The 21778-nt window shown below is 33.3% G+C and overlaps 1 protein-coding gene and 1 long non-coding RNA gene across 13 annotated transcripts in view; one reads left to right on the forward strand and one right to left on the reverse strand.

The window, feature by feature from the left end:
• The window catches only part of LOC114486976 (uncharacterized), a 63594-nt gene that overhangs the window by 15492 nt on the left and 26324 nt on the right, over positions 1-21778 (forward strand). For 2 of the 9 annotated variants that reach the window (XR_003681500.2, XR_003681499.2), the window contains exon 5: positions 14409-14492. The exons of 1 other annotated variant lie outside the window; for it this stretch is intronic. This is a non-coding gene — a long non-coding RNA (uncharacterized lncRNA). Of the gene's footprint in view, positions 1-444; positions 702-2880; positions 4353-14408; positions 14493-17216; positions 17232-21778 lie in introns of those variants that run through there. 6 more of the 9 variants (XR_003681495.2, XR_003681498.2, XR_003681501.2 and 3 more) reach the window with 5 other exon arrangements.
• Positions 1-21778, reverse strand: part of CEP57L1 (centrosomal protein 57 like 1) — a 53601-nt gene that overhangs the window by 4309 nt on the left and 27514 nt on the right. For 3 of the 4 annotated variants that reach the window (XR_447321.3, XM_007100546.3, XM_028494565.2), the window contains exons 2-7: positions 16104-16324; positions 14390-14569; positions 13123-13244; positions 6008-6124; positions 4955-5032; positions 4382-4468 (exon numbers count right to left, since the gene is read on the reverse strand). Coding sequence is in view for 3 of the 4 variants with exons in the window: in XM_007100546.3 (XP_007100608.1) it covers positions 4382-4468; positions 4955-5032; positions 6008-6124; positions 13123-13244; positions 14390-14569; positions 16104-16266 (747 nt within the window). In the remaining variant the exon portion in view is untranslated. Of the gene's footprint in view, positions 1-4381; positions 4469-4954; positions 5033-6007; positions 6125-13122; positions 13245-14389; positions 14570-16103; positions 16325-18926; positions 18945-21778 lie in introns of those variants that run through there. The other variant, XM_028494564.2, reaches the window with a different exon arrangement.

The raw sequence follows: 21778 nt of genomic DNA on the forward strand, positions 1-21778 counted from the left end.
AAAAGTGACACCACCAAATGCTGGCAAGGATGTGGAGAAACCAGATCACTCATATGCACAAAATAATGCAGCCACTTTGGAAGACAGTTTGGAAGTTTCTTATAAAACCAAACATGTAGTTATCGTATGATTCAGCAATTGCACTTTTAGACATTTATCCCAGAAAAATGAAAACTTATGTTCACACAAAAACCCGTATACAAATGTTTATAACTGCCTTATTTGTGATAGCCTAAAACTGAAAACAATCCAAATATCCTTCAATAGGTAAATGGTTAAACTGTGGCACATCCATAACATGGAATACTACACAGAAACTTTTAAAAATGTATTAATACTTGGGTGGATTGCAAGGGAATTGGCTGAGCAAAAAAAGCCTCTCAAAAGGTTACATACTGGGCTTCCGTGGTGGCAGAGTGATTAAGAATCCACCTGCCAATGCAGGGGACAAGGGTTCGAGCCCTGGTCACGGAAGATCCCATACGCTGCGGAGCAACTAAGCCTGTGCGCCACAACTACTGAGCCCACGCGTCACAACTACTGAAGCCCGTGTGCCTAGAGCCCATGTTCCTCAACAAGAGAAGCCACAGCAATAAGCCCACGCACCACAATGAAGAGTAGCCCCCACTCGCCACAACTAGAGAAAAGCCCGCGTGCAGCAACGAAGACCCAACGCAGCCAAAAATAAATAAAATTTTTTTAAAGAAAGGTTACATACTGTATGATTACATTTATATAGCACTCATGAAATAAAATGATAGAGATGGTAAACAGATTAGAAATTGCTAAGCGTTAGGGAGCAGGATGATGTGTAACTATAAAGGGATAGCATGAAGAAACCTTATAGAGGTGGAATAGTTCTTTATCTTCATTGTGGTGATGGCTACACGAATATACACATGTGATAAAACTATATAAAACTACATATACTAACACACACACATACACACACAACTAAGTGAACAAAAAACTGTTGAAATCTCCAAAAGTTCTGTGTATTGTACCAATTTCAATTTCCTGGACTTTATACTATATTTATGAAAGATGTTACCATTGGGGAAAACTGGTTGAAGATACATGGGACCTCCCTTTATATTTTTTTGTTATCTCCTGTGAATATATAATTTTTCAAAATAAAAAGTGAAAACCAAAAATAGACACTTATGGTTAGGATATGGAACAATGGTAACTGCTGATTGGAACATAAACTGGTCCAATCACTTTGGACATTATCTCGTAAAGCTAAGGTGCATAACACTTATGGCCCAGTATCTTAGAGAAACTCCTGAACACATACACCAAGAGGTATGTACAAGAAAGTTCTTAACAGTGTTTTTTATAATAACAAAAAGTGAGAAACAAACCAAATGATCACTGAAAGGAGAAAGGAAAAAAATATTTTTAGCAATAAAAAGCAGCAAACCATAGGTATATGCATCAATTGGAAGAACCTCATAAACTTAATGCTGAGTGGAAAAAGAAAGCTGCTGAAGAATGCAAACAGAATAAGCCCATTTACGTAAAGTTCAAAGCATAAACCTAAAAAATGTATTTCTTAGGAATACTTATTTGGCAAAGTAATTTTTTTAAAAAAAGCCAGAGAATGATAAAAGCAAAATCAGAATTGTGGTTAATCCTTCGACGGAGGGAATACAATTTAGGAGAGATATATGCTGGGGCTTAACAGTGCTGGTAATGTTCTATTTCTTAAGTTGGGTGGTGAGTATACCAAGTGCTAATTTCATTATTATCCTTCGAGCAGACATTTTTTGTTATATATACTCCTTCATGAAACATTTTTAAAAAGACACTGCTAAACTACATTCTTAAAAGTAAATGATTTCACTATTTTTGTAGGAAGGATTGAACTAGGGTAACCAATTGTCTCAATTTGCCCATGATACAGGATTTTCAGTACTAAAACCAGGAAAGTCACAGGCAAACTGGGGTGAATTGGTCACTCTAGTTAACACTTCAGCAAGAGAATAATCAATAAACTGAACATATTCCATAATGAAAACAAAATATTCCCAACTCTAAATGAAAATTTAGATATCTTAACTATTAAAAACATTCAATTTTTTTTTCTGAAAATTAAAGAAATAAAACGGCTTAGAGGTAGAGAAATCACAAGTTTGTGAGTCAGTTCTTATTCACTCAGAGTTGCTTGGTGACCCTGGACAATCAGCTCTGTACTTTAGGAATGGTAATTTCAAGTAATGGAAAACAATGGTCTGGTCTAAGGCTATTTCAAGCAGTTATAATTAAGAGTAAAAAAAATTTAATTCTTTTAGTTACTATATTGAATGAGATCTCTGATTGATTACAGTCTAACCTTTTAAGAGAATAATGAAAACGTCACAGGAAAGGCCTCCATCATCTTGCTTACCACATTCAAACAGCCTGATTCTTTACTTCCAAGCTCACCTTATACTGTTGTCGCTTACCATCTAGAAGTATAGCTCTAATCATTTGCCTACAAGCCTTCAATGGTTCCCAATGATTTATAGAATAAAAGTTCAAATTCTTAACATGGCATTGAAGATCAGTCATATCACCTCAAGCTATATTTTCAATTTCAGTCTCATATGACACCAACTCACACCCAGTACTGGACAATTATTTATGGTTTCATGGAAAAACCAACTATACTCTCAGACTGTAAAACACTTCTCCTCATCTCTATCAATACTTAATAATTTTCCAAGGCTGCCTTTAATGCTGCTTCTTGCATGACCCCTTCACATATTCTTTATCTGTACAGCACCACAGTACTTTGTTTATACCTCCATTAAGTTTTTATTATACTCTGTTTTATATTTGTATATTTATCTGCTTCTCTGTAAATTCCTATTTTATTTATCTTTTTACTACCTAAAGGTACTAGTCTATGTAAATCAAGATGTCTGAGTTGAATGAACTACATCCAGGATATGGAGTAAGTGTCAGTGAGACAAGCAGGACTCTCATAGAGGTCTCAAAATCAGATCCTACCTTCAGCAAGCAACTAAGTGTCCCTGCCATCTTTAAAGGGAGGCATTATTACAGGCAGATCCTATGAACTTGGGACTTGAACTAACTACTTTTTTAAAGTGATTTTGCTGTTAATTACTTTTTCTTTTCTTCCAGCAGCTACCTTTTCTTTCCTTCATTTCTTTTACCTTGTTTCTCCCTGTACCTTAATAAAAATTTTTTTCCACCAACTCAACAAAGGATGCCATAAAACACAAATATAAAAATAAGTCAATAATTTTTCCACTTGTAAATTACTTATAGTGATTTTCTATTTGGCTTTGCAGCTTCTAATCTTACTGTAGAGACAAGACATAAAACATACTTGAGGAAGGAAATAAGCTAAAATATCAACATAAATTGCATTGGGAAAATGTTTTTCATTACTGTATTTTGCAAATTCTTTGAAAGAAAAAATCTGTGAAAAATGCAGCCAAACTATTGAATAGTAACTCTTATTTATTGAATAAATGACTAGCTAAAGTTAAGTATAACGTTTCCTCCATTATCGTATCCATAGGGTGAGCCTATGGCAGTGGCCAGAACTTGCAAATAGCATGCTTGGTTCCCACAGCAAAGAACACACACAAACACTACATGCATATTGAGTAAACAGTAATGATGGTCATCAAAACTATAATTTCAGAATCATAAGATTAAAAGGGATTAACATTTTCTTTCTTACCATTATAAATAAAAAAGTTTAATATAATAAACCCAAAACATCAACTCATCTAAACAAAATATTATTGGTAAATCTATAAAGTACTCATTCCCCAATCTTTATTTTTAGGCAAATACAAAGGCTATGAGCACAGAAAAAAATAAATAATTTACCTAGAGAAATGACTATAATTATAATACTATAATTTATAATACAATATAATTTAATACTATATCTTTGTCTTTTTATTGTGCATATATTATATAAAATTTCTTCCAGAATCTATTGTGTTTGTCAGTATCTATTATGTTGTTTACTGCCTCTTTCGTAAAGTATCCAAAATACATTTCTCTAACAGTTTAGTACTAGGAAAATGTTTGTCTTTCTAGAAAAACTGGAAGGCTTATTGTTATTTCACAAAGATAGATGTACTGCCCATTATATGCTCCTTTTTGCTTTGGCTGTTAAGCAAACTCAGAGCTAGGTTTTGCACTCAACTGCTGTTACTTTCTTTAACTTAGGTTTTATGGAATTTTCTGTCCTCCACCCCAAACCATCATTACTTGACTCATGTTTTTACGCCCATTTCAGAGCATTGTCTTGTATTATAAATCTCTTCAAATTTTTTTTGGAAATGGATAGGTATAAATATTAAAAGGGTGAAGAAATAAGTATTACCAAGATAAGAATAAAGTGTTTGCATACCTTTGAAGATTTCTTCTTTTCCTTGGAGCGCTTTGGATTTGATACTGAAGACATCAAAATTCTACTGATTTCAAGTCCAGTTTGAAGCTACAATATTGAAAAAAAATGTATTAAATTGATTTTTAACAAGTTTCTTCTTCAAAAACATTATAATGAGGGATCAGATCTCAATTTATAAAGACAAAATGTTTTTTGAGGAAGAAAACCCCAAATACTATTTTTTGTGTGTAAAAGTTACCAGGTCTACTGGTAATTACAATCATTTTCTGTTTTTAAGAGAATGAATTATTTTATATATCTCAAACTGAAAACAATCTATAGCAGGAATTCTTTCAACTGAGAATATATATATGTTTGCCAGAATTTCAAAAGACCAAAAGATCTCTTGGCAATACATCCAAGTATATGAATATACTGGCTGACTTATTGAGAACTTCAGTATTATAGCAAAATGAGACAAAAAATAACAAGCTAGGAAGCAGAAATTAGAGTCTAGAATACAGGCTTCAGTTAATAAAGTACAATAAAACGTACATGATTTAAATGTGATAGATGATATAGTGCTCTATTTACCTGAGAAGCTTTGTCTTGAAAGAGCTTACGCTGATGTTCTTCTTCCTTTAGTTTTTCCTCTAAATGTTTAATCTTGCCCTGCAAAAGAATAAAAAATCTGGTATTATTATACAAAAAAATAGAGCCAAATATCTTATATTCCTTTTCCAAATAGAGTCCTTAGGGTATTGATTCTTAATAGTTTGGTAAATTAAAGCAGAAAGTAAGAAAAAGGAATGGCAAAAGATGCTAAGTTTTTCTTGGCTTTCTTCCTATGCTTCTTTACCTGCTATTATATACAAGAAGAACAAAGGAAAAGCAAAGAATGTATATGCATAGGCTCTTTTAACTTTCATCAACAAAATCATAATAATGAAAATTTGGGAGGTTTTAAAGGTCTAGAAGGTCAAACAATTATAGTCTTGGGTCTCAATGTTTCATTCAAAATATAGACAAATTACAACAAACGTCTATTTATGCTGTACTTAGGGAAACAACAGTAATATACATGAAATGATATGATTTGACTCAGACCATGTATATACTGTATAAACTTATACACATAAGTATTTCATCTTATATACATGGTGTAGTTTAGAAGAGGAAGACAGTACTATTTCAAAGGGTGAGCTTCCTGAGTGTTGGAAAACTCAAGGAAGGCTTCACAGAGGAAGCAGGACTGGGAGAAAGTCCTATGAAATGGATAGGATTTGGGTGGAAAAGGAGAGGGCATTTCAGGACAGGATCTAGAATAGGCTTAACTTAATTGTAAGTGGTGAAAGGCAATCTTTTCAATTTACCTTTAGGTAAATTACTTAACAAATGAAAATGTTCTGCCATTGCAGAAGAAACCAAAACTACAATTTCACATCAAAAGGCAAGCTCATTCATGCTGTGATAGAATACATTAACTTTTCATCTCTATAGGCAGGAATTCATATCTGGATTACTAAAAGTTGTTAATGAAGTTTTACAAATCTAATTTTACTGCATATTCACATACAGTGTAATTATGCTTAATACTAAAGATTTATTCCTGGCATCACCACTTCAAAGAAACAAGTAGAAGCTTACCTCAGCAGTTTTCTGAGTTGTTGTAAGTTTAAAACATTCTTTTTCTAAGACATCAAGCTTTTCAAGTTTTGCTCGCAGCTTCATATGATCCTGTTCTTTTTCCCTTTGAAGCTGGGCCTGGAAAGGAAAAAAACAAAACCTAAGTTTGGCAAGTGATGCCAATGGCTCAAGAGTAATACAATTTCTGAGAATTCAAAGCACATATAAATCTGTCATAAGAAACACGCACGTACATGTCCATACTTTAGGTGCTTCTGAGCAAAAAACAAGAAAATAAAATACTTTTAAAAAACAAATATAATGTGTAAAAAAAGATATTAGATCAATGGAACAAAATCTTCTATGTATCTTTATACAGTATTTCTACTATGGAAAACACCATCAGTGAAACGTGTATTAAATAAATAAAGGTGTTATTCACAAGGTGACCAAACCAGTCACTGATTTACCCCCTCTCTAACTATAACATAGAAAAGTAACTATCAGAGGAATAAAACATACAGCGAACGATCTTTTATTAACTTAAAACTGCTCTAAAAAATAGTCTATTAAAAAACAAAAAACTGAAACAACCAATAAACAGAGTCTTGGTGACCTGTGGTCTAACATTCAATTGGAGTTACAAAACGAGAGGAGAGAGAAGTCAGACAAGGATAATTATTTGAAGGATAATGGCTAAAAATGTTCCAATTTTGATGAAAAATATTAACTGACATATTCAAGAATCTAAAACAAACAAACAAAAAATAACCCAAGCAGAATAAATACAAAGAAAACCCCATTTGGGCACATTATCAAATGGTTGAAAACCAGTGATAAAAGGAAAAAAAAAGCAGCCTGAGAAGTAACACATGATGCACAGAGGAATGAAGATAACAATTCTCATTAGAAACTATGAAATCCAGAGGACAAGTGAGAGAACATCTTTTTTTTTTTTTTTTGTGGTATGCGGGCCTCCCTCTGCCGTGGCCTCTCCCGTTGCGGAGCACAGGCTCCGGACGCGCAGGCCCAGCGGCCATGGCTCACGGGCCCAGCTGCTCCGTGGCATGTGGGATCCTCCCAGACCGGGACGCGAACCCGGTTCCCCTGCATCAGCAAGCGGACACGCAACCACTGCGCCACCAGGGAAGCCCGAGAACATCTTTAATGTGCTAAAAGAAAAAAAGCATCAACTAGAATTCTATATCCAGTGAAACTATCCTCCACTAATGATGGTGAAATAAAGCCTTTTCCAGACAAATACATGCTAAGAGAATTCCCAGCATACTTTTAAAAGAAGTACTTCAGACTAAACGAAATGACACTAGATGAAAACTTGATTCTACATAAAGAAATAAAAAGCACTGGGAATGGTAAAAATGTGGATAAATGTCTCCTAGTTCCTTAATTTTCTTTAAAGGAAAACTGATCATTTAAAGCAGAAACAAAAACAATGTATTGTGAGTTATATAACATACGTAGAAATAAAATGTATGAAAACTGTAGCACAAAGGGAGATAAGTGGAAGCATACTGTGGTAAGGATCTAATATTACATGTGAAATGTTTTCATACTAATTCATGGCAGACTGTGGTAAGTTAAGAATACATATTTTAACCTATAGAGCAGGTGCTAAAAAGGAGAAGGAGGAGGGGAAAAAGTACAAGAAGTCAATAGAATATAAGAAGAAACCACTAGAGAACTTAAAAAATATTTTTAGCTGAAAGATAATGAAAATATAAAATATCAAAATCTGTGGGATGCAAGTAAAGCAATGTTTACAGGGAACGTGATAGTTTTAATCACAAGATATAACATTTAAAAAGAAATAATAGAAGTTTTAAAATCAGTAATCTCAGTTTCTAACATACAAAGGTAGGGAAAAAATAGCAAATTAAACCCTACATAAATAGAAGGAAGGAAATAATAAAAATGAAGTGGAAATCAATGAAATAGAACATAAAACTTTTTTTTAAAGTTTTTTTGAAAAAAATCAATAAAGTTCATAAAGCGATAGGTAGAGTGATAATTTTAAAAAGAGCAAAAATACAACTTAGTAATATCAGGAATGAAAGAGGGACTTCTCTAAAGACACAAGAAGAAACGAAAATCTGAGTAGCCCAATCTCTGTTACAAATAAATTGAAATCATTATTCAAAAACACTTTACATTTAAAGAAAACTCCAGTCCCAGATGGCATCTATCAAATTTGAATTCTATCAAACATTTAAGGAGGAAATAATACTACTCTTATACAAGGTCTTCCAGAAAATAGAAGAAGGAATCTTCCCAACTAATTTTATGAGGCCAACAAAACCGTAACACTAAAACCAGACATTATAAGAAAATTACAAACCAAGATCCCTCATGGACAAAGTCACAAAAATAGTTAAGCAAAATATTAGCAAACTGAATCAAGCAATGTAAAAAATGAATATTATTTTAAGATTGATTGGGGTCTATACCAGGAATGCAATGTTGGTTAACATTGAAAATCAAACAGTATAACTTACCATGTTAACAGAATGAATGAGAAAAATCATATGACCCTTTCACTAGATGTAGAAAAAGCAATTCACAAAATTTGATATCCATTCACAATAAAAGCTTTTAGCAAACTAAGAATAGAAAGTAATTTCCACACCTTGATAAGGGACAACTATGAAAAACCCTGAGGTAATATCCTAGTGAAAGACTGGCATCTTTCTCCCAAAGATCAGAAAAAAAACAAAGATGTCAGTCCTTACTACTCCTAATTAACACTATACTAGCTGTAATATCCAGAGCAATAAAGTGTGAAAAAGAAATAAAAGCCATAAAAATTGGAAAAGGAGAAATAAAGCTGTCTTTATTCACAGATGGCATGATTGTGTATAAAGAAAATCCTTTGAAAATGTGAAAACTACTAGAATAACTTTAGCAAGGCTGCAGGATACAAAGTCCCATAAAAATCAATTACATTTTTATATGCTAGTAATAGAAAAATGAAAAAAAAGTCCAATATTGCTCATAATAGCATTAAGAATACAAAGTTCTTAGAGATAAATTTAACAAAAGATGTGCAAGACCTCTCATGAAAACTACAAACCACTGTGAAGAGAAAGTAAAGAAGACTGAAATAATAGAGAAATATACTATGTTCATGGATCGGAAGATTCAATATTTTCAAGTTATCAATTTTTCCCCAAATGATCTATAGGTTTAACAAGATCCCAATCAAAATCTCAGCAGACTTATTTTTTAGAAAATGTTACACTGGTTATAAAATTTATATAGAAGTGCAAAGGATCTATAATAACCACAAGAAGAACAAAGCTGGAAGATTCACACTACTTGATTTCAAGACTTATTATAAAGCTACATGGTATTAGTGTAAGAATAGACCAAAAGATAATACAGAGTCCCAGAAACAGACTTTATCTATCTTTGCCAATTGATTGTTGACAAAGGTGCCCAATGAATTCAACGGGAGAAAAGAAATCTTTTAACAAACGGTGCTGGAACAACTGGGCATCCACATGGAAAAAATTTAACCTTGAATATTTCCTCTCACCATACAAAAATTAATTCCAGATGGATCACAGGAAAAAAATGAAAACAAAAGCTTTTAGAGGAAAATATTTTGGAAAACAGTTTCACAGTTTCTTATAAACATACACCTACCTTGTGGTTCAGCAATTCTATTACTAGATATTTATCCAAGAGAAATTAAAACATATGGTCACAAAATAATTTGTACAAGAATGTCCATAGCAGCTTTATTCATAATATCTCCAAACTGTCCATAGCAGCTTTATTCATAATATCTCCAAACAAGCCAAATGTCCATCAACAGAAAAATGGATAACCAACTTGTGGCGTATCTATATAATGAAATTCTATACAGCAATAAAAGGAATGAACTACTGATACATACAGCAACATGGATTAATCTAAAAAACATTATGTTAAACTAAAGAACCAGACACAAAAAAGTACATTTTCTATGATCCAATTTATATGAAGTTCTAGGACAGGCAAACTTAATCTGAAGTAAAATAAATCAGAATAGTAGTTGTGTTGTTGGGAGGTGGGGAGAGAACAGGGAATACCTTGGCAGAGATATAGAAAATTTCTGGGGTGATAAAAATGTTCTGTTGGACTTCCCTGGTGGCACAGTGGTTGGGAATCTGCCTGCCAATGCAGGGGACACAGGTTCAAGCCCTGGTCCAGGAAGATCCCACATGCCACGGAGCAACTGGGCCCATGCGCCACAACTACTTAGCCTGCACTCTAGAGCCCATGAGCCACAACTAAACCCACACGCCACAACTACTGAAGCCTGTGTGCCTGGAGCCCATGCTCCGTTAATAGGAGAGGCCACCACAATGAGAAGCCTGCACACTGCAATGAAAAGTGGCCCCCACTCCCCGCAACTAGAGAATGCCCGCACACAGCAATGAAGACCCAACGCAGCCAAAAATAAATAAATAATTTATTTTAAAAATGTTCTCTTATTTGGTAGGACTATGGATTACATGAGCATATTCATTTATCAATAATCACTGAACTGTACATTTAAGACCTGTGCAATTCACTAGATGTAAATTATACTTCAATAAAAACATTTAAAAAATGGTTAAAAGTCACTGATCTACAATATTTAGCTAGGATAGGAATTTCTAGGTTATTTTATAAGATAAAATGTGAATAGGTGAATAGATAGATATCTTGTGCTTTTAATTGGCATTTCCCTGGTTACTAATGAGATTGATCAAGTTTTCTATAAATGTATGACCACTGGTGATTCCTTTTATCCTGCAAAATGCCTCTTCATAACTTTGCCCATTTTTCTACTGCTTTGTTACTTTTTGTATCTTGCCTAAAAAATCTCCCTTAACTCCAAGGTCGTAAGGATATTGTTCCATATTTGCTCCTAAAAATTCCAAAGTTTACATTTAAGTCTTTAATCCATCTGAATTGATTTTTGTGTATGGTGTGAGGTAGAGATCAATTTCTTTCTTTCTTTTTTTTTTTCTCACACAGATAACCAATTTTCCCAAAACTGTTTACTGAAGTCTGACTTTTCTCCAATGTTCTGCAGTGGCATCCTTGTTTTATATTGAGTTTCCACATAAGTGTGGCTGACTATATCCTATTCCTTTATTCTGGTGTCTATCCATACAAATATCATGTTAATTTTGATAGCATCAATATGTAATACAGTAAGACCTCACCTTATATTCTTCTTCAGAATAACTTGGCTACTCTTGGACCTTTCCTTTTTATATAAATTTTAGAATCACTTTTCCAGTTCCTTGAAACACCTATTAAATTCTTGCCCATTAAAATCCAGTATTGACTGGTACTTTACCCATTTCCAACATAAAGCAAAGATCTTAGAACACTTAAACTACATTTACCAGTTCCTAATTTATGAGCTTCTGTTCTCATTAATTTTAATCCTTTATATATATTTAAACACATAAATAAAACATTATTATTGCTGTTTTATATAATATTCATTTAGATTTACCCATATATTTATCACCTTCGTTGTTTTCATTCCTTCCTGCATCTCTGACCTTCCATCTAAGACACCTTTCCTTCTGTCTGAATAATGTCCTTTGGTGTTTCCTTAGAATGTATCTCCTAATAACAAACTATCTCAGATTTTGTCAGTCTTAAAATGTCTTCACTTCACCTTTATTTCTGAAGGATATTTTCCCCAGGCATTGGACTCTAGATTGGTAGTTATTTTCTTTTACTGCCTTAATTATATCCATTTTCTTCCAGATTCAGTATTTTCAGTTGAGAAGTCCACTGTTACTTTAACTGTTGTCCTTTTGAACGTACCCTTCCCCCCCCTCCCAGCAGCTTTTAGGATTTTATTTTTGTCTTATTATTTCTTTTATTTCTTTTTATTTTTCCTACTTTGGTTTTATCTTCTTGAATCTGTGGTCTGATTTTTTTAAAATCAATCTTTAAAAATTCTCAGCCACTATCTCTTCAAATATTGTTTCTGTCCTATTCTTTCTCTTTTCCGTTTGGAACTCCAATCACACATAAATTTGACCTCACTCTAACTTCTGCCTCTTACTCTCTTTTCTAAATTTACTATCGTTTTGTCTCTTCATTGATCTGGACAGTTTCAGCTTCTAGTTCACTAATTATCTCTTCTAATCTGCTATTAGATCCACCATTAAGTTCTAAATTTCACTTATTTTATTTCTTAGTTCTACAATTTTTATTTGGTTCTTTCTCAAATCTGCTGGGCCATTTTATGGTTTCTAATGCTCTACTGAAAATTTTGTTCCTATCTTCTGTCTCCTTAATTTTAGCAAGCATAATTATTTTAAAGTCTCTCTCTTCTAGAGCGAGTACCTAGCTGGAGATAACTTATGAGAGTGTTTATATAGTCTGTTATGTATGCTATTTCTTTTCATAGTGCTTTATCTCCTTCTGCCTGGTTATCTTTGACTGAAAGTTTATCACTATGTAGAAGAGATGTTTATAGAAATAATTTGAGGTCCCTGGGAACATTAGCCATCCAGGATCACTTTAATCCAATTTCGGGGACTAAGATTTTCTGGATTACTCTGATAACCTAGAGCAGAGCTGTAATCTGGGTTGTTTTTCTTCTTGTTCACCATTACAAAGCATTCAGAGCACAGAAGATATACCAGAGTTCCTACTCTTGGCAGGCCCTGGACTCTAATTTCCTTAGCCCCATAAACATGGCTTTCAAAAGCGTTATTTAGCCTCTCACTGACTCTTCTGGAATCAGAAATGCCCTAAGAAGGAAGGGACCTGAAACTAACCTCTCTAGAGGTCAACTTCTTTGGATTTAAGTCTGCACACACATTTTTGAATTGGTGATTTTTCTTCACCTTGTTAACTCTACAATGCCTTTCTGTACTTTCTTTTCTTCCTTTCTTCCTCCCTCCCTCCCTTTCTTTTTAATTTTCTGTCCAGTTTTTTGTGTTTTCCTCTACAAAAAGGTTGGTCCAAATGACCTAGTATGTATCACCATAACTGGAAATTTTCTATATACAGCTTTATATCCTATTTAAGATTTTTAATATGACAACCTTCCCATGACAATAAATATTCTTTAAAAACATATTATATTATATTACTATAGAAAGTATGGTCACCTGTTGTTCTAGGATCATATTCTTCTCTCGCTCTACGTTGAGAACCATTCTCTTTGTATATTCTACTTGTTTCTCTAGAAGGGTACAGTGAGACTGGGCTGAGCTTAACTGCATACTTATATCTATGAAAAACAAAAAGTAATAATGAGTCAGTTAGTTATCACACAGATCAGAGAGTTATAACAAGAAATGTATTCTATGAATTCAATCAACAGCTAAAAGTTCAAGACTTCTTTAGTTCTAAATATTGACTCTCCCAAAGTTATGAACATACATTTCATGTATATCTCATTAATTATATATAACCAATTTAATGTTGTATCCTCATAAACACCCAGAGGGCATACTTCTGAAAAGGAAGGATGTCAGTGACCTGTAGGATAACAAAAAACCTGGCTCTTCCTGGGAAATAACACCATCTGGAAAATAGAGGACCTAAAGTCTCTTTCCTAACAAAACATTTCTTCTCTTTCAGGAAACTCAGGTATATGCATTCTACCATTCCCATTTTCCTCTGTTCTCGACTACTAACTGCACAGTTAATTCTATTTATAATAAGCAACCTCGTTCTAATTTGTTACTTTCCTCAGCTCTTTCTTCTACTTTTGTCCAATTACCTTGGGATTTTTTTTTCCTCCCCATTTCTTCATTCTATTTATAAGTTGAAACACAAATTTGAACCTTGTTTATGAGGGTGATGTAGTGTTACAAGGAAAAAAAAGCCACAATTTTGAAGTGAAATTATATAAAGAGCTTATGTTCTAAATCTCTAAAACAGATGTCCAGAAGTCCTTTTCATAATTTCCACAGAAACCTCCATCTACCTATTTCTTCCAATTAATCTTTTAAGTTAAATATAATTTTTTAAATTTATTTTTATTGTTTTATGTTGTTTAATTACTAGTATTGCTTTATATTTTCTAATTTAAAAAAACTAGTGAAAATATGAAGTATTTCAATTATATTATGGCCTAATAACATATTGGATTTTGTTGGTATTCTGAAAATATTATAATTCCTAAACACAACTTGTCTAATTTTTCTTTTAATCTCAAAAATTTATGAACTGGGATAACAGATATAATAGAGGTAAGTTCAAAATTATATCCATTTAGTGCAAATACCAAAATGTCTGAGAACAAGCCCTCAACATTGGAATGCATATAAGAAAAAGATATTTGAGTAAATCTTCTTAGACTGGGCTTATTATTTTCAAGTTGTAAACTTTGGTAACCACTTGTTTCTGAGAACTATTGAATGTTCTTACCTTTTTTCTGCTTTATCAGTTCCTCGTGTGCCAGATTTCTCTCCTTTGTTTCATCCTCCAAGGCCTTTTTATACTGTGCCGCTTCTCTGGAAAGGATGTTCAGGTGATCTTCAGCTTGTGTTCTCTCTACCTCTAAACGATGAATCTTTTCCTGAAGAGTTTTTAAGGCTAAAATAAGAGCTGTTGAAAAAAAATTTGCTTGATATTTTAAGTGAGAATTTTTGAACACTTACAGTCATAGTGGCATATAAAAGTGAGAAGTATGTTTTTGTTCGTGAGCCAAAAAAAATAAGTAATTTATATTCCTCATAAAAAAGAAAAATGACAAAACTCTAAAGAGGGACAAATTCTAACATATCTTACAAAAACAATATATTTATGATTGTATTGAGTACTTTCCTAAATCTGAGATATGAGAAAGATAATAATCACTAAATTTAATAAAATAAATATATTCAAATTAAGGGAAAAAGATATATATATGTATATGTATATATTTATGTGTTTGTATATAGGTATATGGAGAGAGAGAGAGAGAGAGAGGGAGGGAGAGAAGGGAAGGAAGGTTGGGAGGCATAAGAGTCTGAGCATGGATAAAGAAAATTAAAATATAGTGTCCACTAATTCACAAGGAAACTTAGGTTTAAAGTTAAAAGTTTTGCTCAGTTCTTCATGTATTCAGTTTCAGTCAAACCACAAACACTTATTGTTTCTTTGTCCAAGATATAATGTTAATAATTAGGACATATAGGATAGAACATAGTTTCTTCCATTAAGAAAAAATTACAACCTAGTGGTTTAACTGATGTCAGGCTTGAAAGATTATAAGTGTTACACATGTACTACTGTGATTTCTTTTCAGCCATATTAATATCTTCATGATTCAGATAAGCTCGGAGTTATAAAATTTTCAAATATTATCTTACATTTTCTTCTCAGTCACTTTAAATTATAAAAAACTAGAGATGAATGGAATATAAATAAATGTTATAGGTTAACTTTCATATAGTTTATATCCAATTAGAAAGATGTTTGCTAGAGATTATTTTTTGATTTGGATTACTATTTCTTCAGTTGCTTTGCTCCACAAAGCCAGTCTATTTATAATGGCAATCATTATTATAAAAGATTTAAAAACGTGACTATCATCATCTTAGAAAGTAACTTGTAATGGTGTAGGTACGCCTGGAGTCATAAATGTTTTCCTAATTCAATTTTAAGATCCTCCTAAGCTTATATTTTAAAAGTTATAATACTTGTATTTTGTAGTTACTCCAATGTACTGGATTCATGAGGAATTTTCAAGGGTAATTTCAGATATATGAAATTTCTGAATTTAATCCTTGAATAAGACAATTCTACTTAATTCATTAGTATTCTAATCATCTTGTTTATTAGAAGGATTCTCCAAATCTGACCTTTTATTCTTCAAAGAGTATTTTCCTATTTTCTAATGACGTTTTAATGATAAGCCTGCAATATGTGCCTAGCTGGTTATATTAATTTTCATCTTATAGCTGAAGAAGCCAAAATAAAAAAATGTTAAATAACTTAAGTTTATAGAAACTTTAAGAAACAGAGTCAAAATTAGCAGTTTTACTAAGATTAGTTAAATACACAATCATCTTATTTTCTACATAAAAATGAAAAGTTTTGTATAACATACTTCGTACCATTCCCCTTATGTTAAATAAGATTTTTTTATTAGCATTACCTTGGCTATTTGGACTATGAAGCATTTTAGGAGAGGTAACTTCTAAGTTCACAGAATAGTGAGTCTGAGATGATTCATCACTCTGGGTGATTGATGGAACAAACACTCTTTCTGGAGGTTTAAGATAGCTTCCTACTATACTGTGCATTAATTCAGAATCCATTATCTGTACTTCTGTACTGTGCCAATAAAGGAATGGCACAGTATAGCATCATTCTTTCCTATGTGAATGACAAAAACATTAGACAAAAATTCAGATGAAACTTTAACATAAATACATAATCATATACTATGGAATTGTGTCTTTACAAAGTTAATTATCACAAATTCAACTATAATAAGTTCAGCAGTAAAAGAAAGAAAAATGATTATTTACTCTATAAACAGTATAGACAATTCTGCCTGACTTTCAATGAGTATATGCTCTGGAGTGAGCATTACATGTGTGGTGTGAATTTGCTTGTTTCTCAGTTGATCATAAGTTCATCATCTGAGCACCCCTCTAAAAGAGTTTGACTCTGGGGTTCAGAGAGAAAAGTATATATTCTAAAAGACAACACAGCTTTGAAACACAAGCCACCCACATAACATGATTCTCTAAGACTCCAATGTACTGGCTTCCTAAGGGATTTTCAAGGGTAATTTTGGATATATCAATTTCTGAGTCTAACCCTTGAATAAGACACAACTCCACTTAATGCACTAGCATTCTAATCATGTAGTTTAGAAGGGTTCCAAATCTGAAAATCTAAAATAGCTTTATCTTGTCATTCTGGGCTTTTTTTGTATGTTTGTTGGAGAGTCCTTTTAACCATCTTAGCAGTTAATTTTTAAATTTTCCCAAATCATTTTATTTTTCTTTCTGTAATTTAAATATTTTAGAAATGTATTCTACTTAATAGATTATAGTCAATGTTAAATAAATTAACTCATAACCACACTGAAAGAAACAGAAAATTGTTTATACACAAAACAATTTACCAGCACAATTTTTAGAACGAAAGCTTGCTTTAAAATGTAAATTTAGAATTCCTTTGTAGAATTATAATTAGCCTATTTTAATTTTTGAGAATTGTAAAATTTCAGTGATTTCACTACCTTCCCAATTCACAGGGCAAAGGAAGATACTTCCATGACTGTATTTCCTGGGATGGCAGGGAACATACTTCACTCAATAGGATTTTCTACTTTAGCCACTGTCATGATGTGTTGTCTTCCAGGAAATTCTCATCAGTCTAAATTAGAGGTTATAGAGCCTAGGAAGCTTTGCTAGAATACTTGATGCTCTTTGATCTCAGGAGGCGATCATTTTTGCTTTTGTTATTAGCACCAGCTACCATTAACTAACCATGTCTCTGTCCCTCTGGGTTCTTGCTGCTTAGACACTGTCTGCTCCCCATGGGAGACTGCATCTATCTAAGTTGCTGTTCCCTCAAAAAATAAGAGAGAAAATTTAGTTACAGCTGGCTCACAATAAAGGTAGGGCCCCAAAGTACAGATGTTCTGAACATGGTTGTACATCTTCAGAGAGAGGTATGTGGTTGAAACTATCCAAAGAACTTTAGAGTTACTCAAGATATCTGATTCAGTTTTCAGCTCCTGCTGAGTCTCTCCAATAATGAAAAGAATGAAATTTTGCCATTAGTCACTATACACTGAAGTCCTTGGGAGGACTGTCTGCTTCCTCTGTCCCAAATATAGTATTATTTTACAAAGTCAATTTTTGCACCAATTAAAAAAAATTCAAGGGTTTTAGTGTATATGAAATGACTACTCAGAAGATACCAATAAGTTAAAAATTAGACCAAAGTTTATTTAAATTAAATGTGTAAACACATCTGAAAGTGGGCATAAGCAGAGTAATAACCTACTGGTATATGAAGAAAAGGAAGGAAACAGTAAAGAAATGAAAGAAAACAAGCCATGGGGTTCTCACTGTAATGGGGTTCCAGCTTAACCCTTATAATCTAGCCCTGTATTATAAACAAGTGTTTAAAAACTACTCAAAGCTTATTTACATAAAGAACTGAGGCATCCTAGGAGAAAAACTCTGAAGGAATATGACAGATGTACAAAAACCCTGATCCAAAAATCAAAGCCTTAATTGGTGGAGGAGAGGAGGAGTGATTCTGAGTAGAATCTGGTGGTGGTCATTCTAATTCATCTCTGACCTAGTCCCATCTACTCATACATGGCTGTAGGGAAGAGACAGGGCTGGAAGTAAAAAGAGAAATATTTCACCAAGATCTCTATAAAAGATTGAGGCACTAGCTGCCCTGCTTTGTATAAGATGTTATATTCCAATGAAGGGGGAAGTTCCCAGAGATCACTAACACAGTTTTGGCACTTTAAGAGTTTTGTTGCATTGGTAGTACTGTTCAGCCAGAGAGAGACTGCAAGAGAGTGAGAGAGCAGCTGGAAGCGACATATTCATGGCATGTATGAGAGAAATTTCTAGAAGAAATTTTCTGAAAATACAGAGAGCTGCCTAAGCCCCATCCTTCAAGGAATGTGAATGTTTGGTATGAGGTCTAGCTGTAGGTTATTGAAAAGACCTCAGAAATTCTTGTTGGAGTATTCTGTCCCACAAGTAGGGGCAAAAGGCTGTAAAATGTGGGCCTCGATTGTATCAATAGCCTGGTAAAGCTTAGGAAAACTCAAGTTATGCCTGGAACCATTCCTGACAGCTTGTAAACAATCAGGGAAATTATCCATTGCCTCTATGGTGTATAAAATTAAGACATATTAATTGGCTGCATCTAAGGTGCCACTGCATAAAGAAACTATCCCCCCTAAAGAATGTGCTACACACAAATACTTAACTGCAGCATTTTCACTTGTTCTTGAGGGAAGTAATTGTTCCAAAATGGTCCCTTTAAACAACCAATGTCTATTCCTGCTGGTGGCATCATCTTTGTGTAATCTCATAGGACTATTAGGGAGACAGCATTTAGGAGGCAGTCAGAGATACTACAATGGGTGCTTGAAATGGAGGACTCTCTGTTTCCCATACTGGTAATTCTTTCAAGTTTAGATTTTTTCCTTGGAGAGACTAGAGAAAGATCAACAGCTCTGTTTCTTTTATCTGGTTTTCTTTGTGTATGCATCTAGATTAACTTATCTAAAGAGCAAACACAGTAAAGGTTGGACTAACTTTATTTTACTCTTAATGTATATTACTTTTAAAAGTACTCTTACAATTGAGTAGAATAATTTGAGGTTAAGGAATTTGCCTTACAGATGTTCTAATAGATATTACAACCTATTATTCAACATATAATAACTAAAGTGTTAAGATAGTGATATAAAAACTGACTGGTCAATAGAAATTAGTAAATCTAAGAACTTCACATAAATACTTCCATGGGATTCAACAAATGATTCATTTGTTGTTCATTCAATGAATGATGTTAGAAAAACTAGGGAAAAAATCCAGTTAAACCTTTCCATAATAGCACACATCAGTAGAAAACTTCAAATACATTACAGAGTTAAAAGTTTTTTTAACTTTAAAAATTATTTAAAAAAACAGTGAATAGTTAAAATAATCTTAGAAGGAAGCAAGATATTTTGTGTTTAAAGGCAGGAGGAAAATAAAGGAAAAGATACAAAGACTACATGAAAATTCATACTACAACATATAGAAATTATGAACAAATTTGAAAGACAAAAGAAAAGCAGAAGATAATATTTGCAATCACTTATGCAGCATTCTGGCCAGGAATGTGTAACCTGAATCTCAGTACATCACAAAAGCCGCAAATGGAAAACATTCTATTTTTTATAAAGGGGGGACTGTTTTCTTAAAAAATGTCAACGTCATAAAAAATGATGACACGTCTAGGCATATATATCCAAAAGAAAATTGAAAGCATGGTCTCAAATAGATATTTGTACACCCATATTCATAATGGCATTATTTACAATAGCCAAAAGGTGGAAACAACCCAAACGTCCATCAATGAATGAACAGATAAACAAAATGTATATACATACAATGTAATACTATTTGGCCTTAAAAAGAGAAGGAAATTCTGACACACGCTAAAACATGGATGAACATTGAAGACACTATGCTAGGTGAAATAAACCAGTCACAGAAAGACAAATACTGTATGATTCTACTCATACGAGGTATCTAGAGTCGTCAAACTCATAGAAACAGAAAGCAGAATGGTAGCTGAGGGGAGGGGTAAATGGGGAGTTGTAGAATTTCAGTTTTGCCAGATGAAAAAGTTCTGGAGATTGGTTGTACAACAATGTGTGGCAGGGGAGACAAGTTAAAAACAAGATATGATTCAACAGGATAAGTTCCATAACAAAAGCATACACAGAGTGTTATGGGAGCACAGAAGAGGGATTATCTAACTCTGATTGACAGAGAGATAAGTAAAGCCAGGAATAATTTGGAATTATGAACAGTTTTGAAAGAGTAGTTTAGGTAAATATGGGAGAGCGAACATATACACTGACTTTTGCTTCCTCTTCAAAACCCACTAAAATAATATTAAAACTTTTTAAAAAAGATATAAACCTGAAAGGACAAAGAAATCAGAAAAGATGACAACAACATAACTTTGGAAAATGGAAAACAGATGTACAAGTAATAACAGACTTAGCTAATGCAAAAAGGCAGATTCCTAACTCAAGTAATAAAAGTGACTTTTAAGTTTACCCTATAGAACCTCCAAAATGGCTCATGAATTAGCTACACCTCTATAGTAAATTTGTAAGCTGTTAAGATAGGGCTGAAACCTAGTGAATAGGATGAAAGTTTAATTTAGAAGTAAATTATATGCCCAAATCTCCTTTGCTTCTCCATACAACAAAAAGACTGCTTTATCCCCTCATCTGGGAAGAAGACCAGTAGTTGTTGTTTTGTTTTGTTTTGTTTTTAATGAAGAGGGACTTTTAGAGTATCTCTGGACTGGGAGACACTCAGCACAGGTGAGGGTGGGGAACCAGACTGAAAGGAGGAAGATTCAGTACACAGAATACTGGCAGTCTACATATCCAAGTGGAGACGGGAAGATCCTTATCAAGGGAATATGACTAGCCCAAGTTAACAAAGATACTAAAGACAATAAAATGAATGGATTGGATGGATTTGGAATTTCCAATCAGTTTTTTAGTGCTCCACTCTTAAATATAAGTTGTTTAACAAAGGCTTACCAGACATTGAGGAAAGATATGAAAGACAGAGATCAAAACAAGCAAACAAAGGCTTAACAGGACCACAAAATTTGGAAATACATAATTAGGAGACAGAAGTATAATCACTGAGGGACAAGACAGATCCTAGTGAATTTGGCTGGCATAGTGAGTAAATGTTGGCAATAAGAGATGGCTAGAAAGGTATATGAGGGCCAAACCACAAAGGATTTGGTATATCACACAAGTAGTTCGTATTTTATAGGATCAGGCAATAGCGAGCTAATAAAGGATACAAAGGGGAATAACATGATCAGGTTTGTATTCTGAGATTATTCAGATGGCCCTGAGGTAGACTGGAGGGAGAAGAAATTACAGGCAGAGAGACAATTTAAGGGGTTACTGAAGTAATTAAGATGAGAAAAAATATAAGGCCTGAACTAAGACTGTAGTAAATGAGATCAACATGAAAGATTCTTAGAAGATACAATCAAAAGGACTTAGGAACCAACTAGATATGTGAA

This window comes from Physeter macrocephalus, chromosome 10, assembly GCF_002837175.3.
Source record: "Physeter macrocephalus isolate SW-GA chromosome 10, ASM283717v5, whole genome shotgun sequence".
Lineage (NCBI taxonomy): Eukaryota > Metazoa > Chordata > Mammalia > Artiodactyla > Physeteridae > Physeter > Physeter macrocephalus.